Raw genomic sequence first — 27,755 nt, forward strand, 5'->3', positions numbered from 1 at the left:
TATTTTACTAAGCCAGCTAGCATGTAAGTAACAAGATACACGTTACTATTTATTTCACTTAGTGCCAACTCTTGGGTTAGTCAGATGAAAGTTCATCAAATGTCCCAGCTGATCTTATTTGGAAAGAATGCCAAATGATTCTCCATCAGTAATGAGGCTTGTCTATCTTTTCTGATCTGGGATCTAAACTTTTCTGCTACTTTTGACAAAAAAAAAAATGTGCTATATCATCATTAATGAATAAAAACCACTGATGCAATCCTTCCAAGAACTGTCAATCTAGTTAGAAGGCCTTCTCAAATTTAATAAGAGGAGTGAGTGACAAGAGTTTTTGGTCCTAGGGCTGCTTAACAGGATTGTGCACTGCTTTGAATTTGATGGAATAAACGTGCCTCAGGGTACATAATGCAGGCACATAATACCTGCCCGTAACTCCTTAAGCCAATTACAGTTCCCCCCAGGATCACACTGGAACTGCATGACCCTGGGAGAAGAAGACCCAGCTGCTTTAATAAGCTACAGATGAGTGTAATGTGCTTGACCCCGTGTGCTTTTTTTTTTTTTTTTTTTGCTTTCAAATCCCAGACACTGAATAGCACCTATGCTTCCTTGATAATTTATGATAAGCATAGGTTACTGTCACTTCTGCTTAGTCTCAACGGATTTCAGCTGGTTCTTCTTCCTCCATGAATCAAAGCAACAGAGGTTATCTTAGACAGGGCTGACAGAAGCCCCTGTGTCACTCATTCATCTTTGCTGAACACCTGAGTAAGTGTAACCTGCGGTAGGGCAAGGGTCACTTTGATAGGAAGTGATTTGTGGCAGGAGAGAAAACCAACAATAGGAAAATAAAATTTTCCTGGGGAAGTGCCCCAGGATCTATCTCAGGGGTGAAATGCTCCCGGTCCAGACCGGATCGCGGTGGGTGGTTCGAAGAACCGGTAGCAAAAATCCCTGCGTCCCCCCACCATGCTCATCTGAGTCGCACAATCATCAGAGGCTTTTTTTTTTTTTTACTTTTAAAAGCATTTTTTCTACAACCTCTTCCGACGAAAAAATGCTTTTAAAAGTAAAAAAAAAAAAAAGCCTCTGATGATCGCACGGCTCAGCTGGGATCCTCAGAGGCTTTTCAAAGCATTTTTTTCTGCAATCTCTTGGCCGAAGAGATGGTAAAAAAAATGCTTTAAAAAGCCTCTCTGATGATCCCAGCTGAGTTGCTTGATCGCCAGAGGCTTTTCAAAGCATTAGAAAAAATGCTTTGGGGAAAAAAAAAAAGTTGGCCACGCCCACCCAGTCACATTACCCGCACCACCACCAAGCCACGCCCACAGAACTGGTAGTAACACATTTTACATTTCACCCCTGATCTATCTCCTTGTATTTTCAAATTGGGATGTAAATGAAGTCACAGCAGGTGACAGCCCCCAGCTGATCTTGGTTGATTTCAAGAATGCTGACAGAAATCAGGGTTCGTTTGCCTTTGGAACACCAGACTATCAAGAAATCCCAAAGCTGGAGAATTGACTAGAAAATGGGGGGAAAGAAACAGTTTGGAAAAAGAAAGACAAGAGCAAATTATTTCTGTGTTGCTGTCAAAAACATATAAAACTTTTGCCAGACCTATCCTTGAATACTGCTCACCTGCCTTGAACCCTCACTGTATTTCAGACATCAATACATTAGAGTGGGTCCAGAGATATTTTACTAGAAGAGTACTCAAATCTTCTGCTCGAAATAAAATTCCCTATCCCACCAGGCTTGAAATTTTAGGTCTGGATAGCTTCGAACTACGCCGTCTACATTCCGACCTTTGCTTAGTTCATAAGATTATTTACCAAAAAGTCCTACCTGTAAATGAGTACTTTAATTTCAACCATAATAACACAAGGGCCATCAATAGATTCTAACTCAATGTAATTCACTCTAGTCTTGATGGTAGGAAATATGACTTCTGCAATAGAGTAGTAAATGTCTGGAACACTCTACCTGATCCTGTTGTTAGTCTCTCTAATTCCCATACCTTTTACCTTAAACTGTCTACGGTGGACCTTTCATGTTTCTTAAGAGGTCCCTAAGGGGCCGTGCATAAGCACACCAGTGTGCCTACTGTCCCTGTCCTACTGTCCCCATTTATATGTGTCAGATGTAAATGCCTTATTCTCTATTGTGTAAATAATGTATATATGGGACATCAGGGGTTAACTTATTCTTTGGATTTTAATGTATTCATAATTTACCACTCCCATTCCTGGCTCCACCCCTTGTATATATAAGGAGCCACCCTCACCATTTTCTTTGCTTCTATCTTGAATATTCAGCGAATATAGAATGCCTATTATTATTAAAGAGAAACATATTTAAATCTCTAATTCTTATTATCTTTATTGAGTCTGATCCTGAAAATATTGCAACAAGCTGGTAGCAGAGGATGGTTAATTGACTCAATAAATAATTAAAAATGTCTAAGAAAGATAGGCCCAACACCAGGGCCTACAGCAAGGAAATAGAAACTGAACAAGAGATGATCAACGAATCCACTAACGCGATTTCGAGAGAATCCGAAGAATACACCACTGAAGAAGAAGAACTGATAAATGAAAATAATGACCAGGAAGAAATCGAAATAGAAAATAACGAACTCAGGTCAGAGATATTGAAGATACTAAAAAGCCAGAAGAACGATGAAAGCCTCATCGCGAACCTCCAAGAAATGCTGAAGAACAACGGAGCAGCGAGAGAGAAAAACGTCGTTAAAGAAAAACCCAAAGATCAAAAAACTGTGAGTGAAATGAATACTGAGAAAGTCGTTGTAAAAAAGAAAAGATGTGATCCCGCGCGAAATTTTGAATGGCAGCCATCTTGGTTTCAACGAACTTCAAAAGAGAATGGAGCAGAGCCAATCAAAACGCTCAGTTCAAAATTTCTGGCGCGAAAAACGCTATCAGACGACGAAAGTGAAAAAGAAGACTCAAACTCTTCAGAAGAACCAGAATCAGAAAGTGAAGACGATTTAACAAAGTCTCAAGTAAAGTCAGCAATGAAAACGCTTTTTGCTGCTTTTGGGCCAAGATTGAAAATTTCCAAGGCACCAACGAAGAAGCAAGAGATCAAACCGACAACTCGAGACCTGCACGCTCCCATCCTGACTTCGAAGGCGACGACACCTGAGCCCAGAGAGCCATGCCGATTCCGTCCTACACCGCAGACCGGATCAAGTGCCAACGCACACGAAAGAAAGAGAAGAGCTGTCGCCACCACCAGAACCCCTAAAACCGAACCAGAGACCGACTCATCTGAAGAGGAGCGGAACGAGAGAGCTGAAATGGAGAGAACCTTCCACGACGACGCCAAGGAAGAAATGAGCAACGCGCATGTGCAAAGCTACGTAGACGGCCCCGAAAGACTTGAACTGGCCAGAGAACCGCGCAGACTCGTTGCGAGCATCCCCATGCCGTTCTGTAATTTCCTGCACTTGCGAGACCACGGACTGCCTCAGGTTGTAAGTAATGGACAAAATAATGTGGGGAACTTACCCAGTGACTTCCCAAAACTTAGAATTGATGGCATTAATTTACAAGAGTGGTATCAACAGCTTCAGGTTGTCTTTATGAAAGAAAATTTACTATTCTTTATAACTAGTCCTCCAAGAAGACCTTGGACTTTAAAAATAGATTGTTTACATCATAGAGCATTTTTCATAATAATATCTAGCGTATCTCCTGCAATGTATCATAGCATCAAATCAAACCTAACTGTGTCAGAAATAATTCAATGCATGTTTAATCTATTTCACAGCGATAGCGTAGCTACAACTACAAGAATGTCTAAGGATTTCTTTTCTTCTAGAGTGAAACCAGGGGTTTCTATAAGTGAGCATTTGATATCTCTAAACAAAATAAGAGCTGAGCTGCAATTGAGGGGGGAAGTGATTTCAGATCAAACAATGAAAAGTGTTATTATCAATTCACTTGATCCATCATGGGATAGCTTTATGTCACACTTAGATACTATTAATTTAGGATATTTAACCATAGAAAGTCTATCTAACAAATTGATAGCAGAAGACAATTCAAGAAAAAATCGTTCCAGTAATCAAACAGAACACAAATCTTTTAGGAAAGTAGCTTTCCAAGAAAAATATAATGAAGCCTTTAGATGCCACAATTGTGGGTCCAGGGAACACAGTAGAAGAGACTGTCCCAAAGTCTCAAGGGAGAGACATAGGCCAGAATATAGGAGCAAATACAATTATAGACAGTCTTCCACAGATAGACACAAATATAGAAGCCCACCAAATTACAGAGAAAGTAGAGGGGGTAGAGAAAATTCAAAAGAGAGAAAATCTGGGTCACTAAATGGACTAAACAAACAAGAAAACACCAAAACACAACAAAATGAGAACAATAATTGGCTTATTGATTCTGGTGCAACCAATCACACCACTAACAACAAAAGTATATTATCTTCATTTACAGAAGATAAGTTTGTGATAAAGGTAGCTAATCAAGAAAAGGTTCAAGTATTAGGCAGAGGAAATGTGACCTTGCCTGGTTTAAGTAAAATAGAGGGGGTATTATTAATCCCAGAAATACCTCATAACATACTAAGTGCTATAAAACTAAGCAGAGATTCTGACATCAATATAGTTTTCTCAAAGGGGAAAGCAACTTTAGAGAAGGACAAAACAAATATAGGCACTGTGATGATAAAAGGAGGTCTACCCTATCTGATAACGAAAGAAAGATGGTTACATAACATTGATTCAAATATGGAAGATTGTATTGAAGCAGATGATGAAAATGTTAGTAACAGTGACAATGATGAATGTAAAATACCTCATGATCACAAAAATACACACAATGAGAAGAAACCAAAAATAGGTAAACCAATTCATGATGAGTGTGCTCACATCTTACATAGGAAGTTAGGACATGCAAGCTTTCCTGTAGTTCAAAAAATGACTGAACACGCAGAAGGTGTCAAAATAAAAAATTGTGAAAATTATTTGGAATGCTCAGTATGTAAATCCACCAAACTAAAAACCAGTCCCAGACCAAAAAAATCTAACAGATCAACTAACAATATTTTTGACTTAGTACATATGGATTTAGTTGGTCCATTAACTCCATCAATTACCTATAGAAAACGTTACTTTCTAACAATAGTGGATGATTATAGTCGCTATGGTTTTGTTTACACATTAAAGCACAAGGATGAAACCTTTCAGAAATTTAAGGAATTCTACAAACGCATAGAAACACAACATAATATCAGAATAAAACAAATTATGACAGATAGGGGATGTGAATTCATGTCTAAAGAATTCTCCCAATGGTTAAAGGATAGGGGAATGCTACATTTCACGTCCAATCCATTTTCTGCGTTTCAAAACGGGATTGCAGAGAGAAAGAATTCCACACTACAAACCATGATTAGATGCACATTAGAGGATGCTGGTTTAGGCAAACAATTCTGGTCAGAAGCCCTACATTATTCAAATTACACTCAAAATAGAACCTGGTCCAGTATTGTGAATAAGACACCGTATGAGGTGATGTACAATAGGAAACCTAAATTAGCACACATGCACATATTTGGAGTCACTGCAGATGTGCACATACCTAAGCAGTTGAGGAGAAAGGGAGAAAACGTATCCAGAAGATTAAGATTTATGGGATATGAAACTGGAACCAAAGGGTACAGATTCATTGATAATAATAACAAATTTATAGTCTCCAGAACAGCTGTGTTTCATGAGCAGGCCAATTGGTCTAAACTGCACCTTAATGAAATATTTCCAAATAAATGCAAAGATGCGATATCTTGCGAGGAAGGGATAATAGAAAATCAAAACATTAACAAAAATAAGAACAAAACCAAAACTTGGACAAATAGTCAGCATAAAATAAAGACAGACACATTAACAAAAAAGGAAGCTAGATATTTGCACGACAACCATAGCAAACCTGAAAGAGCTATTAGAAACAATAGAAATCAAATACCAAGTAAATACAAAGATTACATAATGCATATGAATGGAGAACAAATAACACCTAATACATATGAGGAAGTATTAAAACTCCCTCGTGAAGAAAGAGAAAAATGGGAACTAGCTATGAAAAAAGAGATGGAAAGTTTGCAAGGATTAAATGTATTCACTCCTGCGATCGCACCTAAGGATAAAACAATTATAGGTACCAGGTGGATTTATAAAATTAAGAACCTAGAAGGAGGCAATACTTTATACAAGGCTAGACTAGTTGCACAAGGTTATGCACAAAAATATCCAGAAGATTATACTGACACATACTCCCCCACGGTGAGGACAGAGAGTGTTAAAACAGCTCTAGTAGTAGCATCTGCACTCAATCTGGACGTATTTCAATATGACATACAGACTGCGTATTTACACGCAAAACTAGATAAGGAAATATATGTAAGAGCACCACATAGTCAATACACTAATAAGAATGAAATTTGGTTATTAAACAAGAGTCTATACGGATTAAAGCAATCTGGCAAGAGATGGTACGATTGCTTGGTAAAAGTACTAAAGACCATGGATTTCAACGCTACCACTGCTGATAACTGTTTCTTTGTAAAAAAGAGTGATGATCACATTGAATTTGTATTAATTTATGTGGATGATATTTTATATATAGGAAAACACAAAGAGAGCAGAGAAATCTTTGTAAATAAGTTAAACGAACATTTCTCGTTGAAATCTCTAGGTAAAGTGAATAAATACCTTGGTGTACAAATTAACAAAACTAGAAGGGGATTCAAACTTACTCAGAAAGATAAGATCATTGAACTTCTAAACAAATGTAATTTAAACAATGCCAAAACCTGTGACACTCCTATGCAAACTGATTTCCTTAGAAACACTGATGAGTCTTCCCCTGAATTTAAAGATAATACATTTTACAGATCAGTTATAGGCTCACTCCTTTATATATCTAATTGGACCAGACCAGATATTGCATTACCTCTCAATTTATTGTCAAGATATGTTAGCAAACCAACCATGTATCATTGGGAAGCTGTCAAAAGAATTCTAAGATATTTGAAAAGTACATTAGATTTTTGTTTAGTATTAGAACCTAATAATGACAAAGAACCAAAAATTACCTGTTATGCGGATGCAGATTGGGCTGGTGATACATCATGCAGAAAGAGTACTTCTGGTTATATTTTTCTATTGAATGATTGTCCAGTTTACTGGTACACTGGTAAACAAGAACTGGTAGCCACTTCAACCACAGAAGCGGAATATGTTTGTTTATCCAAAGCTGCAAATAACCTTGTATGGTTCAATGACTTGATCTCAGATGTTTGGAAAAAACCTGCATTACCTTTTGTTGTGCATGAAGATAATAAAGCAGCCATTGAAATATCCAGATCCGATGCCATTGGACAAAGGTCCAGGCATATTGATATAAAATTTAAGCACGTGAGACAATTATCTCAAGATGGATTCATCAAAGCAATACATTGTGATACTTCTGAACAATTAGCTGACATATTAACGAAGCCTTTACCTTCTAAACAGCACAAATATTTAACTTCTAAATTGTATGTATTATATTGTCCTGAATCTGAATGTAATTGGTGTTGTATAGCGAACCGGCATTTAGAGGGGGATTTGTCAGATGTAAATGCCTTATTCTCTATTGTGTAAATAATGTATATATGGGACATCAGGGGTTAACTTATTCTTTGGATTTTAATGTATTCATAATTTACCACTCCCATTCCTGGCTCCACCCCTTGTATATATAAGGAGCCACCCTCACCATTTTCTTTGCTTCTATCTTGAATATTCAGCGAATATAGAATGCCTATTATTATTAAAGAGAAATATATTTAAATCTCTAATTCTTATTATCTTTATTGAGTCTGATCCTGAAAATATTGCAACAATATGTAATCATTCTATTTGTTTATGGCTATGTTTGGCATATTTATATCCTTTTATTTGTGCCAATTTTTTTTCATGTGTCCATGTCTATGTCTCTACTGTTACTTGTTTCCTTATACTTTCCTTATACTTGTTGACATAACATCTAGGTGTCTTTATGTTTACTTTTCCAATAATGCTTCTGTGGGATTTTAAGAAGAGATTGGACAGCCATTTGTCTGGAAGAGTATAAGGTCTCCTGCTTAAGCAGGGGGATGGACTAGAACAGGGGTGTTAAACACAAGGCCCGTGGGCCAGATTCAGCCTGCAGGACCGTCGTGGAAAATGTAAGGGGCCAGCACGCATCTCTTTGGCCCAGTCTACCCAGTGCGAAGAGGAAACATGCCAGCAGTTTGGGGAATGGTTGGCCATGCCCAACTAGTCGGTCATGCCCACCCAGTCAGCCACACTCATTGAGTGGCATCAAGCTGGCCACACTCACCCAGTTGGCCACACCTACACAGTCAGTCACACCTGCCCGGCCCACCCGAGGTCAACCACAGCCCTGATGCAGCCCTCAATGAAATGGAGTTTGACAGCCCTGGACTAGAAGATCTCCAAGGTCCTTTTCAACTTCATTATTCTGGACCCCACAAACCTTCAGAAACGTTCATGACAGGGTAAAAGGGGTGAACTGTTGCAAACCACTCCTTGGTTTTTTTTATTATTATTATTATTATTTTAATGGATCCACAAGCCCCCTATAAAAGTATGTTGGCTTGGTGGAAAGCATCCTGGGTGGCTAAAGAGGAGGAGCAAAACATCTCTTGCATTTATTTTTTAGAAACTGGTGTTCTTTGAGTGGACGTGCCTTCTGTGGCATGCTTTAAAATTCCAGATGTGCCTCTTGGTTTCAAACACTAGGGGACTCGTTCAGTGGTGAAATCCAATTTTTTTTACTACCGGTTCTGTGGGCGTGGCTTGGCGGGCATGGTGTGGTTTGGTGGGTGTGGCTTGGTAGACGTGGCAGGAGAAGGATACTGCAAAATCCCCATTCCCTCTCCACTCCAGGGGAAGGATACTGCAAAATCCCCATTCCCTGCCCACTCCAGGGGAAGGATACTGCAAAATCCCCATTCCCTCCACACTCCTGGGGGAAGGATATTGCAAAATCTCCATTCCCACCCCACTCTGGGGCCAGCCAAAGGTGGTATTTGCTGGTTCTTCGAACTACTCAAAATTTCCGCTACCAGTTCTCCAGAACCTGTCAGAACCTGATGGATTTCACTCCTGGACTCGTTCCTCGCGCATGCAAGAAACTCTTAAATGTGACTCTTCAGATGAATGGAAGTGCTGAAGTTAGGAGAAGGGAAGAAGCAGGCAAAGATATCTTAGGAAAAAAGTGTGAGAGAGAAACAGAACAAGCGTGCACTAATAGTTTTGAGGGCAACACAGTTGGCTCAAGCTGTGAAATGTTGCTACCAGTGGACTCCACCTGGTATTTAAATGCAGTTCTGCTTTTTGAGTGTCCAACTATGCTTGGTTTGAACAGAGTTGGGCGGCATCTCTGTTTCTTTACCCCACATTAGCCTATATTTTTGCACCTGAGAAAGGAATTCAGTTCACTGACACACTAATTTGTTTTTTTGTTTTTGTTTTTTGGCAACAGACAGTATTGCTGGTCTGTTTTGAGAAATATTCTATGGAGACCACTCGATATATTTAAACCACTTTGGAGATGAAGTGGGAGGCAAGCGAACATTAATTCCGGCTTGCTGGTGGTTATTCCTGCCTGCCTGCCTGTTCCATTTATAAAGATTCTGAGCCGTTTTCAAATAAAAGCATAAAAAGTCAATAACATAAACAACAACAACACGGCCCTAATGGGTCACACTTCAAGCAGCGGTATCTTCAAGCATCCTTAAATACCGCAATGAAGAATTATGTTTTTACAGCTCTTTGAAAATACAATATGAGGGAGGGAATGATCTAAGCAGCTGATGGCAAGCTGTTTTGGAGATGGGGGGGGGGGCATTACTGATAAATCTTGGGAATGGATATTCCCTCAGATTTAGGTTCCTCAGTAGAATGTTTTTATCCTGCCTTTATTAGTCTTTTATTAGCAAGTGATGTGATGAACATATCTAAAATTCCTTCCTCCCCAACAACAACTATGGGAGGTCATCCTGCTGGCTTTCATGCCTAAGGTGGGACTAGAATTCACTTTCCCCTAGTGAATGGCCCAAAGTCACCCAGCTGGGTTTCATGCATAAGACAGGACTAGAACTCCCAGTCTCCTGGAGATTGGCTCAAAGTCATCCAGCTGTCTTTCATGCCTAAAGTGGGACTAGAGAATTCACTTTCCCCTAGTGAATGACCCAAAGTCACCCAGCTGGGTTTCATGCATAAGACAGGACTAGAACTCCCAGTCTCCTGGCGATTGGCTCAAAGTCACCCAGCTGTCTTTCATGCCTAAGGCGAGACTAGAAGTCAGTTTTCTGGTTTCTAGGCCAGCACCTTAACCACTACACCAAACTGTCATTTTTTTTTCTGCTCGAGATCTTACCAAGTATACAGATTTAACAGTCTCAAAGACATCCAGGCCGCATGGGGACTCCTGGGAGGGTCGGGGCACGGTGGGCAGGGCCAACCAGGAGTAGAATTTGGGGGTTCTCCGAATGACACAGAATCTTAGCTAGAGGTTCTCCCGAACCCCTGCGAACTCCCAGCAGCCCCACCCTTGGTTTGCCCCCTCCCCCTTTTTTTAAGATGAGGAAGCATATTGGCTTCTGAGTGGCCTCTGAAAAAGTGGGCAATTAGATTCTAAAACTGAATGAAGCAGGATGATGCTAAAACGATTTAAATGCCAACAAAAAGTAAATTAAATCAAATCCACACATTTCATGATGATGTACAATATGTTGAATTTTATTTTTTTTCCCCTTCTGTTATGTTCCAAATTAAAGTTTGCTGCCAAGGGATGGTTTTGGATTTATAGGTTGTGCCTTTTGTTTTATATCTCTGGTGGGGTGGATGCAAGATTAATCTCTTTGCTGCTATAATTAGGTTAGCCCCACACCCAAAAGTCTTAATGAAATTTGACTGGGATCCTATTTGGAAAAAAAATATAGCTAATAGCCCAAGGCATTTGTTAGAACTCACTATGTCAAAAAGATAGTGTATATGTCATAATGTCATTGCATGTATGACACTTGCTAATACTTAACCTCATTTTGTATTTGATGAAAGCACATCATTTGCATTTGTCACGCATGTGATGTCACTTTCCCTCTTACCCATTCTCTGTGAAGGCTAATGAATCCTCACAATCTTGAGTACTCTTGATGGCTTTGGACTGTAGTTAATGTATTTCTGGGCGGCTCACAATTGCTATGTGTCTTTCAGTGGTGGGTTGCCCCCGGTTCAGACCGGTTCTATAGAACCGGTAGTAAAACTGGCGGGAGGCTCCGCCCACCAACCCTGATGTCATCAGAATGCTTCTGCGCATGCGCAGAAGAGTGCGTGCATGTGCGAGTGGAGCGAGCACACATGCGTGGCCCTGTTGCGAACCAATAGTAAAGGTAAGTAGAACCCACCCCTGGTGTGTTTGTGTTATTCTACAAAATCAATAAGGGGGTATGTTGGCTCAGCAGTTAAAGCAGTTGTCAACCAGAAAGCTGACAGAGCCCGGGTTTGAGACCCAAGCATCGCCAATAGGGTCAGCTCCCATTTCTTTGCCCCAGCTCCTGCCCACCTAACACTTCGAAAACATGACAATGCGAGTAGATAAATAGGGACCACTTGGGTGGGAAAGTAACAGCATTCTGTGTTTCCTTCGTATATAGTCATGCTGGCCATGTGACCATGGAAATGTCTTTGGAGAACACCGGTTCCCTCAGCATGCTAAAAAAATGGAGATGAGCATCACCCCTGACATGACGGGACAGGGGAAACCTTTACTTTTACAAAGTCAATGTATTTATTGCTGGGAGTTTCAGATTGTGTGTGCGTGCCTGCGTTGGAGTGAGGGTTTTCTTTTTCTTTTCTTTTTTTAAGGTATAAAAGTAAAGGTAAAGGTTCCCCTCGCCCATATGTGCTAGTTGTTCCCAACTCTAGGGGGCAGTGCTCATCTCCGTTTCAAAGCCGAAGAGCCAGCGCTGTCCAAAGATGTCTCCGTGGTCATGTGGCTGGCATGACTAAACGCCAAAGGCGCATGGAACTCTGTTACCTTCCCACCAAAAGTGGTCCCTATTTTTCTACTTGCATTTTTTACGTGCTTTCGAACTGCTAGGTTGGCAGAAGCTGGGACAAGTAACGGGAGCTCATCCCGTTACGCGGCACTACGGATTCGAACCGCTGAACTGCCGACCTTTCGATCGACAAGCTCAGTGTCTTAGCCACTGAGCCACCGTGTCCCTTCTTTTAAGATATAGAAAGCCTATTTTAGCTTACAGTAGAGTTAATTTCCTGCCTCACTATGATGGGAAATTAACATTGAGTGCAAAATCAGACCATGTCCTCAGCGATATAGGAAGGGGAGGCAACATTTGCATATGAAACTGGGGCATATTTTGCCTATCCCTACCTTAGTGCATGGCCAAGCATGTTTCATTCAGTAAATGATGGTCCCACAGACCATGATTTAGTGTGAAATGCAACCGACCCAAAATCTCTTGAAGAGCACTGAATCAGCTGTGTTTTTCTTCATTTGGCTCAGTGCTTCCCCTGCTGATAATGCTAAAGATGGCAATCATACTAAAAGTTGGATGGAAGATCTGTACTCATTACTTTGCCAATGGTTATTAACTTGTTCACCTGGATGGCTTGGCACACGGGGAGGTAACATCAGTAGGATGAATGCATAAAGCATTGGGTTTGAGCGGTATACCTTGGGCCGTCTGAATGCACCAGTGAGCTCTGAAGATGGAAGCATTTTCATTAACACGCTTTCCTGATGAATCTCTGTTTTTATGTCTGCATCATTTCTTTCTTTGAACACCCAGCTCAACTTGTAATAAGCAATAAAGCCCTATTTCATAGAAATGCTCCTTCGAGTTGACATGATTACACTGCCAAATTTTGTGTTACCGATGATGCCATGGCTGTGTAAGCAGCAAAGGCAAAGAGGAATGGGAGAAGGAATTGGAAGGGCAAGTTATGGTGGGGAAAAATACATGTTTTGGATGAGTTTTTGGAAACGGAGATAACGAGCTTGGAAGCAAAGGGGAAAGAGACAAGGGAGATGGGTACCAGGACATGCTGGTGGAGATCCCTGGCAGATTCTGTAGCTTGATTCTGGCACCAGAAAGTGAAAATGAGTTTGGTTTGGGAAAGAGAAAACTCTACCGTCTAAATTTGCATAGGTTGCATTCCAAGGCAATTGGTTAACTGAAGTTACCAACAATTGAGCTCAACATTTTTTTTTAAATTTGAATTCTTATTCTTATTCAACTCTTGTGCATGACTAACCATTTACATATCATCACACTAATATTCTCCTGTACTTTATATAATTTTACAAAATCTACTATCTATTATTTCCCTTTTTTTCTATCTTCAATCCAACTATACCATTTCTCCCATATTACATAAAAGTCCGAATCCATCTATCCTTTCAGTTCCAATGTCACTTTATCCATCTCGGCACAATCTAATATCTTATTAGATCTTCGGAGGGTGTGTTCGAAAATACATAGTTGGATGCAGGAAGTAACAGGCTTCCAGATAGAATATACAGCAGAATTGTTTCTTCTAGGAATAATGAAAAAGAAATATGAAAAAACAACAACATATATTATTTTGCATATGACAATGGCGACAAGATTGGTATTTGCGCAATGTTGGAGAAGTTTGAACATTTCTGTTTCTAAGACAGAACGGGCCTGATCTATACGGGCCTGGTGGCTCAGCAGACTGATAGCATTGTGATTAACACCAGCTGTCTGCAATTACTGTAAGTTCGAATCTCACCAGGCTCAAGGTTCACTCAGCCTTCCATCCTTTCTTAGGTAGGTAAATTGAGGACCCAGTTTGTGGGGGCAATAAGCTGACTGCAGCGAGTCCCCGGGTTTTATGCCCTCTCTGGCTTTGAACTTCCTGGGGCCCCGAAAGAGTATTCTGATTGGTTGTCAGATGCCCAGGGGGTAGGGGTTTTAGGTAACCTTGCTGGTGGATGTAATCTTCCCAGGTGCCATGTGGTGAGTTTCTGTTGCTAGATGGGTCCTATTGTGTTAGTTTCTGTTGCTAGATGGGTCCTATTGTGTTGCAGATGATGGTCCATTGATAAAGATGGGAGGGAATTGAGTTTCTGCCTCTGGCCCATTGACAAAGGGTGGGGTAGGCAAGAAGGTGGGAGCTGCTTCGTCTTTAAAACATGCTTCTCCATTTCTCATCCAGGGAAACATAATATTCTGCCTTTTTAATATTTCCTAAAGTATTTCATTCTTCTAGGAAAGGGGTGGGTGCTTACTTCCTACAAGTGAATATGGCTTCCCTGTTGACATTGCTTAGTCACAAAATGAGTCCAGATTAGGGTTAGGGTTAGGGTATATAAATGTACCTTATGTGATTTTCCAAGGTAAACAATTTATCGAAGTCTCTTCTGGAATCCTTGCCATCTCCAGGGCTGTATCCAAGGTCATGTTTAATAGTTTAGTAAGGGATGGCCAACTAGTGACAGAAACAATACGCAAATAATAAATTTGTCAAGGCTCTTCGCATCACTCATATCTCTTGGGCTGTTGTCAAGGCTGGCACTGCCAAGTCAGAGATCTATCAACAAAGTACTAGAACTGAGTTTTCTTTGGTTTGGTTCCAGGTAGAAGTTGAAATCTTTGCTGGTGTGGAAGAGACGTTCCTAAAAATGTCAACCCCAAAAGGAAGCTGCAGCAAAAACACTTTTTACGAAAGGTTGCTCCCCGAATATGTAAATTGGATGGGTTTGTTTAAGTAAAAGAAATATTTCTTTGGGCCTTTCAAGGCAATTTGCAACATCACAATGTCAGCTGAGTGCAAGCTTGTAAAATCAAAATGCATTAAAATAAGGTCTATAAAATGACTTATAGGCAGGATAGTTTGAAAATAAATGAGAAACCTTGCAAAACGATGGTGATAAAATGCTAACCTATATTTTTAAAAATTGTTGTATTTTTGTTGTGGGATTGGGAAAGGGGGGTGGGGGCAGGGGTGAAATCCAGCAGGTTCTGACAGGTTCTGGAGAACCGGTAGTGGAATTTCTGAGAGGTTCAGAGAACCAGTAGCAGAAATTTTGAGTAGAGAACTGGCAAATACCACCTCTGACTGGCCCCAGAGTGGGGTGGGAATGGAGATTTTGCAATATCCTTCCCCTGCCATGCCCACCAAGCCACGCCCACAAAACTGGTATTTAAAAAAAATTTGGATTTCACCACTGGGTGGGGGGTGTTTCAGCCCCATTCTGCTCCCTGGCAACTGCTGACAACCTTTAGCCAGTCCTTACAGTTGGAAGTAAAGACTAAATGATATGGGCTCCAGAAATGATGGACCACAGCTTGCATGATTGCTAGTCAGCTTTAGTGCTGGAGTCTTCAGGATGCTCCAAAAACTGGAATCGGGCAATCATATGGAGCCGTGGTGGCACAGTAGTTAGTAGGCAGTTAGTGCAGGCTACTTCTGTTGACTGCTGGCTGCTGGCAGTTCAATGCTCACCTGCTCAAGGTTGACTTACCCTTCCATCCTTCCGCGCAGGGGTGAAATGCTCCCAGTTTGGATCGGTTCGAACCGGTAGCGATGGCGGCTGGTGGTTCGGAGAACCGGTAGTGATGGCAGCGCGAGGCTCTGCCCAACTTCCCGGTCGTCGTTACATCCTGGTTTTAACCAGGAGGTAACCTGTTTTTTACCCTTTGCGCATGCACAGAAGGGTTTGCACATGCACAGAGGGTCTGCGTGCGAGAGGTGCTTGCACTTCCGAACCGGTTGGGGAGGTAAGTAGATATCAACCCTGCTTCCATGGTCAATTAAATGAGGACGCAGATTGTTGGGGGCAAGATGCTGACTCTGTAAACTTCTTAGAGAGGACTGTAAAGCACCGTAAAGTATATATAAGTCTAAATGCTATTGCTATTGGCATCCTACCTGGCACATCTCCAGGCATGCTGTCCCTTACATTGTACTATGGTGCTGGGGAAGATGCCATGGCTCTCCTCTGCTCCCCTCATCATCTACCTTCTGCCCTAATGGATGAAATGCATTTGATGTCAGTCCTTTTAAACTTCTGGAAGTTTAAGAACCATTTTTTTCATCTCACTCCCCTGCTCTCATCAAGGACTGTGAATTGGCAGGAATTTGATGTTGCCATTGTGATCCTATGGTGGTTGTCTCCATTGCCATCTATTCCAATTCTTTGCTCAGGGATTCATTATCCGTGAAATAGTCTTCTGCAATTTCTTCTTATCTTGCTATGTAAGCTGATCTCTCTCTCTCTCTCTTTTTTTTTAAAGTTTGTCTCCAGCTCTACATTCATTCATGTTTTCAAATTAGTTTTGCTGCATGCTATCTCCTCGCAGATAAGCCTAAAAATGAGGTCTTTTATCTCCTGTACATCAGCAACCAATGGGTTGAGAACACTTTGCATTAGGTTCTCTTTTGATGGGAATATCTTTTATCTACAAAGTGTCTTAAAAGTATGCATTGTCTGAAGAATACTGAAGTTTATAGAGGAGATTAGGGTTCAACAGCCAGGGTACAGTAAGGTAGGTCTTAATTCAAGACAGAATCTTCTTGAATCTTTGGGTTCAAATATTGTAGTAAGCTACTCTGATTCTTACTCCAACAATACGAGCCGAAGTGGCTCAGTGGTTAGAGTGCAGTACTGCAGGCTACTTCTGCTGATTTCTGCCGGCTGCCTGCAGTTTGGCATTTCAAGTGTCACCAGGCTCAAGGTTGACTCAGCCTTCCATCCTTCCAAGGTCGGTAAAATGAGGACCCAGATTGTTGGGGCCAATAGGCTGACTCTGTAAACAGCTTAGAGAGGGCTGGAAAGCACTATAAAGCGGTATATAAGTCTAAGTGCTATTGCTATATAGAAAAGTTATAGTTTGCATACTGGATAAATCTGGGAAATTAAGATGTTTCTTTGCAAGAATTTATTCCCCCATCTAAACGGTAGAATATGTTACATGAGAGAAACCTGGTTGGCATCAGAGATGGCAGGCATTCTCCTTCTCCACCTAGTAGTTTGAAATCTTATGGGACTTCTGCAAATCATTGGAACAGGATCTTCCTTTATTACAGTCCTTGTCCAGTCTTGTAGGATAATCCAATTTTCATTTGGCATGAAGAACAATGGCGGATTTCCCCTTCCCACTCTTGTTCAGAGTTGGAGTGTATTTAATTTGCTAGCAGCATTTGTCAGCCTGCTTCATTGTGTATAATTCAGTCTGTAATTTGGAGAGGCTTCAAAAGCCTTTTGTCATTCGGAGCTCTGTGGCCAGATTGCTACAGGTTTTCCTTGCTCCAATGGTTTTTAGATTATGAAGAATCTTGTATCATTATGTCAGAGGAAATGAGCAGTCAATCTGTTAAAAAGAATTTGTAGAGTCATCATCTGCCTTTTCACTAATTAATTTATGGATTAGCCAACCAACTGAATGTATAAACAAATATATATTCTTTTGAGGTTTTGGAACGATCCCCAAACCAGCTAATTATTGGGGGGGGGGAAACAAAACCTAGTGCTTTGGTAAACTTTGTTTTTTTCAAGTTTGCCACAGTTGGCCGAGTTCACACATTTCAAGCCATTGATCATGATTACAAGATATCATTTTACCCAATGTCTATCCACTGCAGGATGAAGGCCTGTCCTGCATGTTTCCAACCCATAAGGTCCTGAGTTTTCTTTTGCCAGTTGGGCCCACAATACTTGTTGATGTCGTCGATCCATCTTATTTTAGGTCTCTTTCGTGGATGCTTTTTATCAAGTGGGATCCATTCTATGACTGCCTTGGTCCACCTGCCATCAGTTCTTCTTGCTATGTGACCAGCCCATTTCCATTTCAATTCTTCTACTGATATCAAATACTTTTGTTTGTTCATCTGCACCTCTATAATTCTCTGGTTTGGCTCTGCAACCCAACAAGACAGACACAGACTTCAGAGGATAATTAGAACTGCAGAAAAAACAATGGCCACCAACCTGCCTTCCATTGAGGACCTGTATACTGCACTCAAAAAGAGGGCTGTGAAAATACTTACAGACCCCTTGCATCTTGGACATAAACTGTTTCAACTCCTACCCTCAAAATGACGCTATAAAGCACTGCACACCAGAATAATTAGACACAAGGAAAAGTTTTTCCCCGAATGCCATCATTCTGCTAAACAATTAATTCCCTCAACACTGTCAAACTATTTACTAAGTTTGCACTACTATTAATCTTCTCATTGTCCCCACCACCCATCTCCTTCCATTTATGACTGTATGGCTGTAATTTTGTTACTTGTAGCCTTACGATTTATATTGATATTGTTTCCTGGTTGCTTATTTGTACCCTATGACTATCATTAAGTGCTATACCTTATGATTCTTGATGAACGTATCTTTTCTTTTACGTACACTGAGCGCATATGCACCAAAGACAAATTCCTTGTGTGTGTCCAATCACACTTGGCCAATAAAAAAATTCTATTCTATTCTATTCTATTCTATTCTATTCTATTCTATTCTATTCTATTCTATTCTATTCTATTCTATTCTATTCTACTCTACTCTACTCTACTCTACTCTACTCTACTCTACTCCACTCCACTCCACTCCACTCCACTCCACTCCACTCCACTCCACTCCATTCCATTCCATTCCATGTGCAGGTCTATTTTGCCTTGTAATGTTGAGCATGTATCTATCATTGGCTCTTTGTGACACAAGATAATAGACCAAAAACAAGCTAACCTAGGAAGTCTTAATAGGATGGACCTGACCACCCACTCAGGCATGCAGAATAAGGGTACATTCAGGATAGACTGTGACATCAGAATGGAATTGACCCAGGATTTGGCTCTCCATCATGAAGATTTCAAGCCAATAAATAATAGATTTAGACTGGGAATGAGCTTTCTGTTAATATGCTTGCATCTTACCTTTTTTTTTTGTCCCAGTTTCTTGTAATTTTCTGTTTGATAAATTGTAATTTAATACCTGGAATCACTCATTCTATGTTTGTGAGACATATTCTAATCCCATCAACAGCATACACTGTGCCTCAATGACTCAGATTTATCATGGGGGGATGTAATTCTGTATACGAAAAAGCTGCCAGCTTTGGGAATATTAGGCAATATTATTTGTATATTGTCTCCATTGATATACAGTATACTTTTACTTCTATGTTGTGTGCACTCTTCCCCTCCTGTCAGGCATGCATGAAAGATCTAATTCACATCGGAAGGTTAAATTAAACTGATTTATTGCTAACCATGCCTATCAGTGATGGGTTTCAAATTTTTTTACTACCGGTTCTGTGGGTTTGGTTTGGTGGGCGTGGCATGGCATGGCATGGCATGGCATGGCATGGCATGGCTTGGTGGGCATGGCAGGGGAAGGATACTGTAAAATCTCTATTCTCACCCCACTCCAGGGGAAGGTTATTGCAAAATCCCCATTTCCTCCTAATCAGCTGGGACTCAGGAAGCAGAGAATAGATGGGGACGGGGCTGGTCAGAGGTGGTATTTACCGTTTCTCCAAACTACTCAAAATTTCCACTACCGGTTCTCCAGAACTGGTCAGAACCTGCTGAAACCCACCTCTGATGCCTATTTTTCTCAACTAATGGTTAATACTTGTTTAGAGTTAGATAAGGGTCAATGGAATTCACAGGAAGGTTGGACTTAGTTTGCTTGTTGCTAGGTAGGTAGCAGGGGTGGGTTCTACTTACCTTTATTACTGGTTCGCAATGGGATCGCATGTGCAGATTGTCTATGATGACATCCGGGTGGGTGGGCAGAGCTTCCCCCGGTTTTACTACCGGTTCGCAAGAACCGGACTGTACCGGGGGCAACCCACCACTGGTAGGTAGGGATTCTAGGCTGATCTCTCTTTTAACTCTGCCCTCAAGTTCTGCTCTTTTTTCTATACCTCTTTTTCAAATACTGTAGATTTATAAAATGAATGAGACTTGCTGGAAATTTTATACCGAATACTGATGTGAAGCAGGCGTGGGCTTCAAAAATTTTAGCAAGGGGTTCTCTGCCCAGTTGCTGGGTGGGTGTGGCCATGGTGGGTGTGGCCTAATCGGCTTCCTGCACCATGGCAGAGGGGGGCATTTTTACCTTCCTTGGGCTCTGGGGGCTTTTCTCAAGCCTACGGGAGGGCGAAAACGGTCTCCCCAGGCTCCCAAGGCCCTTTGGAGGCCAAAAATGGGCCCAACTTCCTGAACTTCCTGAACTTCTGGTAGACCCGTTTTTCGCTCTCCCTGAGCCTCCGCGCGCGCCCTGCACTTACCTGCTTCCAAAACAGGCCACGTGGGGACTCCTGAGAGGGGCAGGGCAGGGTGGGCAGGGCCAGTCAGGAGTGGGATTTGGGGGTTCTCCAAACTGAACAGAATCCTGAACCCCTGCAAACCCACCAGCAGCCCACCCCTGATGTGAAGGCGATTAATTAAGTCCATGAATCAAAACTTTGGTGTAAGTTTTGCCACATGTCTTTTCTCATATAAAAGATTAAGGCTGTTCCTCTAGCATATGGTCTCTTTCCTTTATGCTTTAGAGCTTTGTTTTCTCTCTTTATTTTTCTCACTTTTCAACAAACATCCCCATAGGTTTCTCAATTATCGTTCCATCACCTCCTCCCACTTAGCCAGTAGTGTTAAATCAACATTCAAATAGTTTGTCTCTTGGAATCTAGAATCATGAAACAGGTTTGGGACTTAGGGAGCAGGAAGATATCAACGTGCTGAGCATATTTTCTGTAGAAACATCTCTAGAATGGAAATGGCCTCTGTATGGAGCTATACTGTCCTTAGGCTGTCTTATTTCAAGAAGAAGACATGTCTTTAGAGAGGAAGATAGCTTGATATTTGGGGTTCCTCAAGTCAGAGAAGATACTGTAGACTTAAAAATCATTTTTCAGGTCAAGGAATAATGTCCCTAAAGTCCCAAAATCTCCAACTTGGTAAACATCTGAGATTACAAAATCTGGAAAGGACATTTAAATGTTTAGATAATTCCTCAAGAACTTGTGATTAAGTTTTAGTTGGCTTTAGAGTGTTGCCAAGACAGTATGTGATATAATCAAGAAGAACTTGGAGCTCCTTTGGGGTCTTCTTTCCTGCCTAGCTCTCTTGGATCTGCTCCAGGATTGTCAAACTCATAGCCAACAGGCCAGATGTGTCATGCACTGGCCACACCCATGCCTGGTTTAGCGAAGGGGAAAAAAGTCCTAATATGTCACATGACACCACCATGATGACGCGAGCTTCACACCCCTGGTCGACTCTTATTCTACAGATACAGATTAACAAAGTTGGAAGGAACCTTGTAGGTCATCTAGTCCAACCCTTCCACCCAAGCAGGAGACCCTACACCATTTCTGACAGGTGGCAATCCAATCTCTTCTTGAAAGCTTCCAGTGATGAAGCTCCCACAACTTCTGTTCCATTGTTCCATATCTGAAGGCTATCTAAGGGAAGTCAGTTCATGGAGGGCTGTTCATGTGGTATGTCAGGTTTTGATATCATCTCAAATAAAATAAATTACATTTCCAAACAGATAGTCTTTGAAGAAATCTTTCATTTTATTAAGCACGACAATCTGCCCCCGATCGTGGCATAGCCAACTCTGACTTCCTGACCCCAAACCTTCCCTTTCCGTTCCCCAAATCTCTGCGTCTCATTGGCCTTCTTCCAAATCACTCTCCCCATATCTACTACTTAAGCTCCCAGGAATGTCCCCCCTCCCTCTCATCTCCTAGGGGATATTATCTTCAAGGAAAATAAGTAGGTGAAATCTCAAGTGTCCTCTTGCCAGCTGCCCCCTCTTCTCCTTCTTATGTCAGCACTAGAGTAAATACAGGTTGAAGTGCTGACATGATATAATAATGTTAAAAAGAGACTATGAAGGAAGAGGATCGAGAATGACCCATGATTTCTTGGTGAATGGAGGTTCTTAAATTGTATTATCAATGGAGGTTAGTAGTCCATATGAAATATTTGCCCTGCTCAGCAAAAGACTAATTTTGCTGTTGTAACATCAGAGAATTGGATACTGTTCCACTAATCCAGCTGTTGGATTTTGGACAGCAATGTTGCTGCTTTTCTTGCCATGTGAGTTTTGTTTGGTCAAGCATCCAGAACCGATGAAATATGGTATAACAATAAGAACACACATATCAAATGCTTTTGTCTTCTTCCAGTGAATGTGAAATGGCTTTTGGGTTGGATAGTGGTGAAGTGCTAATGTTCTTCTCCCTTCTTTGCTATACCTGTTTATATCTTGTTCCTCATTTATAATCTCCATTGGGCACAAGGATTTCAGTGTTTACTACATGTTGATTGTTATGCCGGCAGGTGGCATCCCAATGCTTGGGCTGATTAATATTGCATTGGCCAACTCTCAATAACAATCTGGTTGTTATCTCTCCCTCCAATGACAGTGGTCAATCAGCAAAGTTCCAGCAAATTGCATCAGCCCAGCTGGCTTTTATATGTCATTCATTTGCTTCTAGGGCTCCAAAATACTTGTGCGTATAAAACAAGGAAGGAGCAATAGCCTTGGAACAGTAGATGTTGGTGGGAAATGCTAGCATCTCAGTTCTTCTTGGCTGTAGAGTGGACTTGCAATGAAAAATAATTGAATGGCAATGAAATATTTATTTTTGGCTGTTGCTCAATAACTGGGTTGGTGTCAAAGTTAACATGAATCAGTACAGCCATTGTTTATACAGAGCTTAAAGGTATATCACCATGATGGCGAACCTATGGCCTGTGTGCCACAGGTGGCACGTGGAGCTATATCTGTGGGCATGCAAGGGTTGCCCTAGCTCAGCTCCAGCGTGCATGTGCATGCCAGCCAGCTGATTTTCGGGCCTTCCGGGCCCACTGGAAGTCAAGAAATGGGCCACTTCCGGCCTCTGGAGGGCCTCCAGAGAGTGGGGAAAGCCGTTTTTTGCCCTCCCCAGGTTCCTAGAAAGCCTCTGGAGCCTGGGGAGGGCAAAAAAAACAGGCCTACCAGGCCCATTGGACCATCACATGCCAAAAGCAGGGGGAATGGCACGCACGCACGCATGCATGGGGGTGGGTGGGCATTGAATTATGGGTGTGGGCATGCACATGCATAGCCCCCCTCTCCCCCCGCTTTTGGCACGCAACGGCAAAAAGGTTAGCCATCGCTGGTATATCAGTTTCACACTGAGATTGATTCCAAGTGACTTCATGGGCCTGGGGACATAGTTCTCTTAGTTTGTAACCAGCTATTTCTGGGATATCCAGAAATATGCATTGTTGGGATTTTGATGTTTGCTAAGCTTGATGGGTTTCTTTTTCTTGCAAACATTTGTTTGCCTGTTAGGATGGTTGTCACGTGTTGATTGCTGGGTGTGCAATCAAGAACACTCTTAAGATGAAACAATACAGACAATCAAGCCAAATCAAAAACAAAATATAAGACAGGTGGGAAAAGCTGCCCCACATAAACTACCAGCAATCCCAGCTCTTATGTTAAAGCACTGATCTTATTATCTAATTTGGTAAGAAAACGTTTGCAAGGAGAAAACCAAGCTCAGCTAACACAAAGTCCCCAACATTTCAATTTCGAGCTACATACATTCCCCATTCATTTGTTTCCGTTACCCAGTCTAATGTGATGATGATGTTATCCATTCAGTCAGTGGTGAAATCCAATTTTTTTTACTACTGGTCCTGTGGGCGTGGCTTGGTGGGTGTGGTGTGGCTTGGTGGGTGTGGCTTGGTGGGTGTGGTGTGGCTTGGTGGGCATGGCAGGGAAAGGATACTGCAAAATCCCCATTCCCTCCCCACTCCTGGGGGAAGGATATTGCAAAATCCCCAATTCCCACCCCACTCTGGGACCATCCAGAGGTGGTATTTGCCGGTTCTCCAAACTACTCAAAATTTCTGCTACCGGTTCTCTAGAACCTGTCAGAACCTGCTGGATTTCATCCCTGCATTCAGTCATGTTCAATTCTTGGTGATTCTGTGGGCCAGTCCTCCCCACATCTTCCAATCTTGCACTACTTTTGGGGTCATTATATGCTCTGGCTGGTGTTAGCTTTGATGGTGTCCAGCCACTGTGTTCTTTGATGACCTGGTTTCCTTTACCACTAACTCTTCCTAGCATAATTGCTTTCTCCGGTGAATTCCCCTGCATGGCATGGGCAAAGCAAATAAGATACAGTTTCGTGATTTGACTTCCAGTGACATGTCCGGTGTTATGTGCTCCAGTACCTGGTTGTTAGTCACCTTTGCTGTTCAAGGAATACACAGGCGCCTTCTCCTCCACCACAGCTCAAACGAGTCAGCGTAATGTACAATACTCAAATGAGATTGTCTAATATGTAATGCTTGAATTTTTTGGTAGCCATCCATCCACATTCTAGTTAGGTACAATCCTACCAGGGATGGGATTCAGCCAGTTTGCACTTATTCGGGAGAACCTGTTGTTAACTTTCTAAGCAGTTCAGAGAACCAGTCATTAGAAAAAATCTTATTTTGTTTTTTTCCACTTTACAGGGCTAATCCTGTAAGGAAGGCAGGAAGGAAACATTCTGGTGTTATTTCTAGCCTAATCTTTATTGCCCTGCTTACAGAAACCACCTCTCGGGTTAACCCTTATTACATTGTAACAGCTAAGGCAAAGCGCCCGGCGACCAGAGTGACGTTGAGTTGGCCACGCCCACACGGTCACATGGCCACCGAGCCACACCTACCCAGCTGGTCATTAGAGCAGAGAATCGGTTGTTAAATTATTTGAATCCCACCACTGAATCCTGCCTATCTTTTGAGCCCAAATGAAGCAAGTTTGCTGCAGTGGTTAAAGGCATTGGATTAGAAGGCAGGAAATCCTGAATTCTAATCTTAAATTAGGAACAAAAGCCAGCTGGGTAACTTTGGGCCACTCGTACACTCTCAGTTCTAGGAAAAAAGTAGTGTCAATCCATTTCTTAAATGTTGCCAAGAAAACTGCGTAGATTTGATCACCAGAACTCAGGGTTGACTTGATAGATGACCATCACAATAGATATAGCTCTTATAGCATTTTGCAGCCTTCCTTTATGAAGAATGGGAAAGGGAAAAAAGGGACGAATGAGATGAATGGTGTGGAGCTCCTGAGATCTCCTTTTCAACTCTACTGGGTCCAGCACTTCTTGGATGCCTTTCAAAAATGGCCATTTCAAGAACCTCAGTTTAAGGTTTTATTTTTAAGGTTTTATGTTCTATTCTATTGATGAACTGGCTGAAACATCAGAACATTAGTTAAAATGAATTAGTTATGATAGCAGTGTTCCAGTATCTGAGGGGCTATCACAAAGAGGAGGGGGGGGGTCAGCCTATTTTCACCAGAAGGCAAGACAAGAAACATGGATGGAAACTAACCAAGGAGAGAAGCAACCTGGAATTAGGGAGAAACTTTCCAACAGTGAGGACACTTAACCAGTGGCACAACTTGCCTCCTGAAGTTGTGAGTGCTCCATCACTGGAGGCTTTTAAGAAGAGACTGGACAGACACTTGTCTGGAATGGTATAGGGTCTCCTGCTTGATCAGGGGATTGGACTAGAAGACCTCCAAGGTCCCTTCCAACTCTGTTGTTCTGTTAATAGCCAAGCCTAGATTTGATCTAACAATTAATGCCAAACCAGCAGTAAAAGATGGCAAGTATTAGAAAGAGGCAAGATTTGAAGACACTCTGTTCAAGAATAAAATATAGCCCCAGTTACTTGGGCATTTGTACCAACTGCCCAGTGCAGATCAGCTAATGCAAGGGCTCCAGATCTAATTGTCTCATGGAACCAAGCATTAAAGATGAAGCCTTCCAAGTCCATAAGAATGCCAAAATAAAACCTTTTCTTTGCAGCTCTTCTATCAATTTGCAGTTGCTGGGAGGGGAACCACAGGAGAGATTAGAAAGCCAAAGGTTACTAAAATTATGGAAGAAAATGATTTTTCCCTTTCCCCTCCCCCTCTTCTCTCCTTAGGGCAGCAGTTGAAGCTCTGGCAGCTTTGTTGAAATCAAGTAAGCTTTTATACCCTTCTCTCTCTTTTTTTTTCTCCCTATACACTGTTTCCTGTCTGTGTACATAGAAATGCTCTCGTTTCTCCTCATCTCTTCCCTCCTTCATTCTAATTAGGATCACTCCTCAGCACACTGCAACAGGACACTGAGCCTGCAAAAATGCAGCACAGAAGACATGCGATACTTCGAACATGTCACACTATATTTACCTCACTTTAGGGTACAGTACACGAGTTATAAAGAAGGAAGAAGAAAGTTGCCAAGCTGGTGACGCCACCTCTAAAAGGGCAGCATTTATAGTGTAGTCATTTCTCAGGTCTACCAAACTGAGGAGAAATCCTTGGGATTTAGACAACCCCATGTGGGTGCTGTCGCAAAATGGCGGTTGCGACTAGTCATTTGTGACAGAAGTCAAGTTAGGTTAATTCTTGGTTTAGCGCTTTCCCTTCTGCCAAGAGGTTCTCTACTTACACATGTCTTGTTTTCTTATTCCAACTCAAGCACTGAGATTTATCGCCCTTGTTTTGCTTTGCAAGAATGCCTATAGGACATATGAGGGCTCGGGGGCATTTTTGTAAGTAGGGATGACGATAAGGAGGATGCTGTTAGAATAATTAATCTAGGGCAGGGAATTGTGCAAGCAGCAGCAATACGCTGTCTATTTGAACAGATTTCTAGCTTGAAACATACTTGAATTGTAAATTCTGCGAAATGTTTTACTTCAGCATCTTTCAAATAAGGCTTCTAACTTAATTCCCCCAGTAATCTTTAACAGTGGGAATATGTGGAGTTCTTGTCCAAAAATAATTGGAGGTGCAAAGCTAGAAATATTGGAATAGTTCTTCTCTAAAAACCATTCCAATATTAGTAGTTTTACAAAAAATGTATTTGCTAAGGATGATCCAGCCTCTGGCCCTAGAGAATAAAATAGAATGGAATGGAATGGGGAGTGGGGAGTGGAGTATAGAGTATAGAGTAGAGTAGAAGAGAGTAGAAGAGTAGAGTAGAGTAGAGTAGAGTAGAGTAGAGTAGAGTAGAGTAGAGTAGAGTAGAGTAGAGTAGAGTAGAGAATTCTTTATTGGCTAAGTGTGACTGGACACACAATGAATTTGTCTGCAATGCATAAGCTCTCAGTGTTGATGTATACTGATGTGTACACTGATGTTGATGTACACCAGTATTTGATGTACCAGACCCACTAAAAGGAGGGAGTGATGGATGTTTACATCACTGCTGCCACCATTAACCCAGTGGCATCTTTATGACTTCAAGGAGAGGTGAGATGACATTTTGGAAACCAGGGTATTGGCTTAGCAGCTTGTATAGATCTGTATTTTTTATTTTTGTGTGTGGAGGAGGAAAGGTTCCTGGTGGCAGAGAAGGAAAACTTTGGAGAATCACAGAACATTGCTAAGTTATAGTGACACTCAGCTGCAGCCTTATTTATTCAGGGTTTAAAGTATCTACAAAATGAAAAAACAGCCCCTCACACAATTCCACACAAAGAATGAATGTTCCTGAAGCCAGTGTTATATCATCCCGTGTCTCTTTCTCCCATCCCAAAGCAACTTGGGCATTTATTACCAGAATTTAATAAAGCTTTGCTTCCAATCGAAGAATGCTTTTTCTTCATTAAT

The 27,755-nt window shown here is 41.5% G+C and overlaps 1 protein-coding gene across 2 annotated transcripts in view; it reads left to right on the forward strand.

Moving 5' to 3' along the window:
• The window catches only part of AGBL1 (AGBL carboxypeptidase 1), a 680,934-nt gene that overhangs the window by 53,896 nt on the left and 599,283 nt on the right, over window positions 1–27,755 (forward strand). For both annotated transcript variants that reach the window (XR_011601025.1, XM_070953407.1), the window contains exon 6: window positions 26,081–26,118. Coding sequence is in view for 1 of the 2 variants with exons in the window: in XM_070953407.1 (XP_070809508.1) it covers window positions 26,081–26,118 (38 nt within the window). In the remaining variant the exon portion in view is untranslated. The remainder of the gene's footprint in view (window positions 1–26,080; window positions 26,119–27,755) is intronic.

This window comes from Pituophis catenifer, unplaced genomic scaffold, assembly GCF_029215685.1.
Source record: "Pituophis catenifer annectens isolate HBS135680 unplaced genomic scaffold, rPitCat1.0.hap2 SCAF_14, whole genome shotgun sequence".
NCBI classification, from domain to species: domain Eukaryota; kingdom Metazoa; phylum Chordata; class Lepidosauria; order Squamata; family Colubridae; genus Pituophis; species Pituophis catenifer.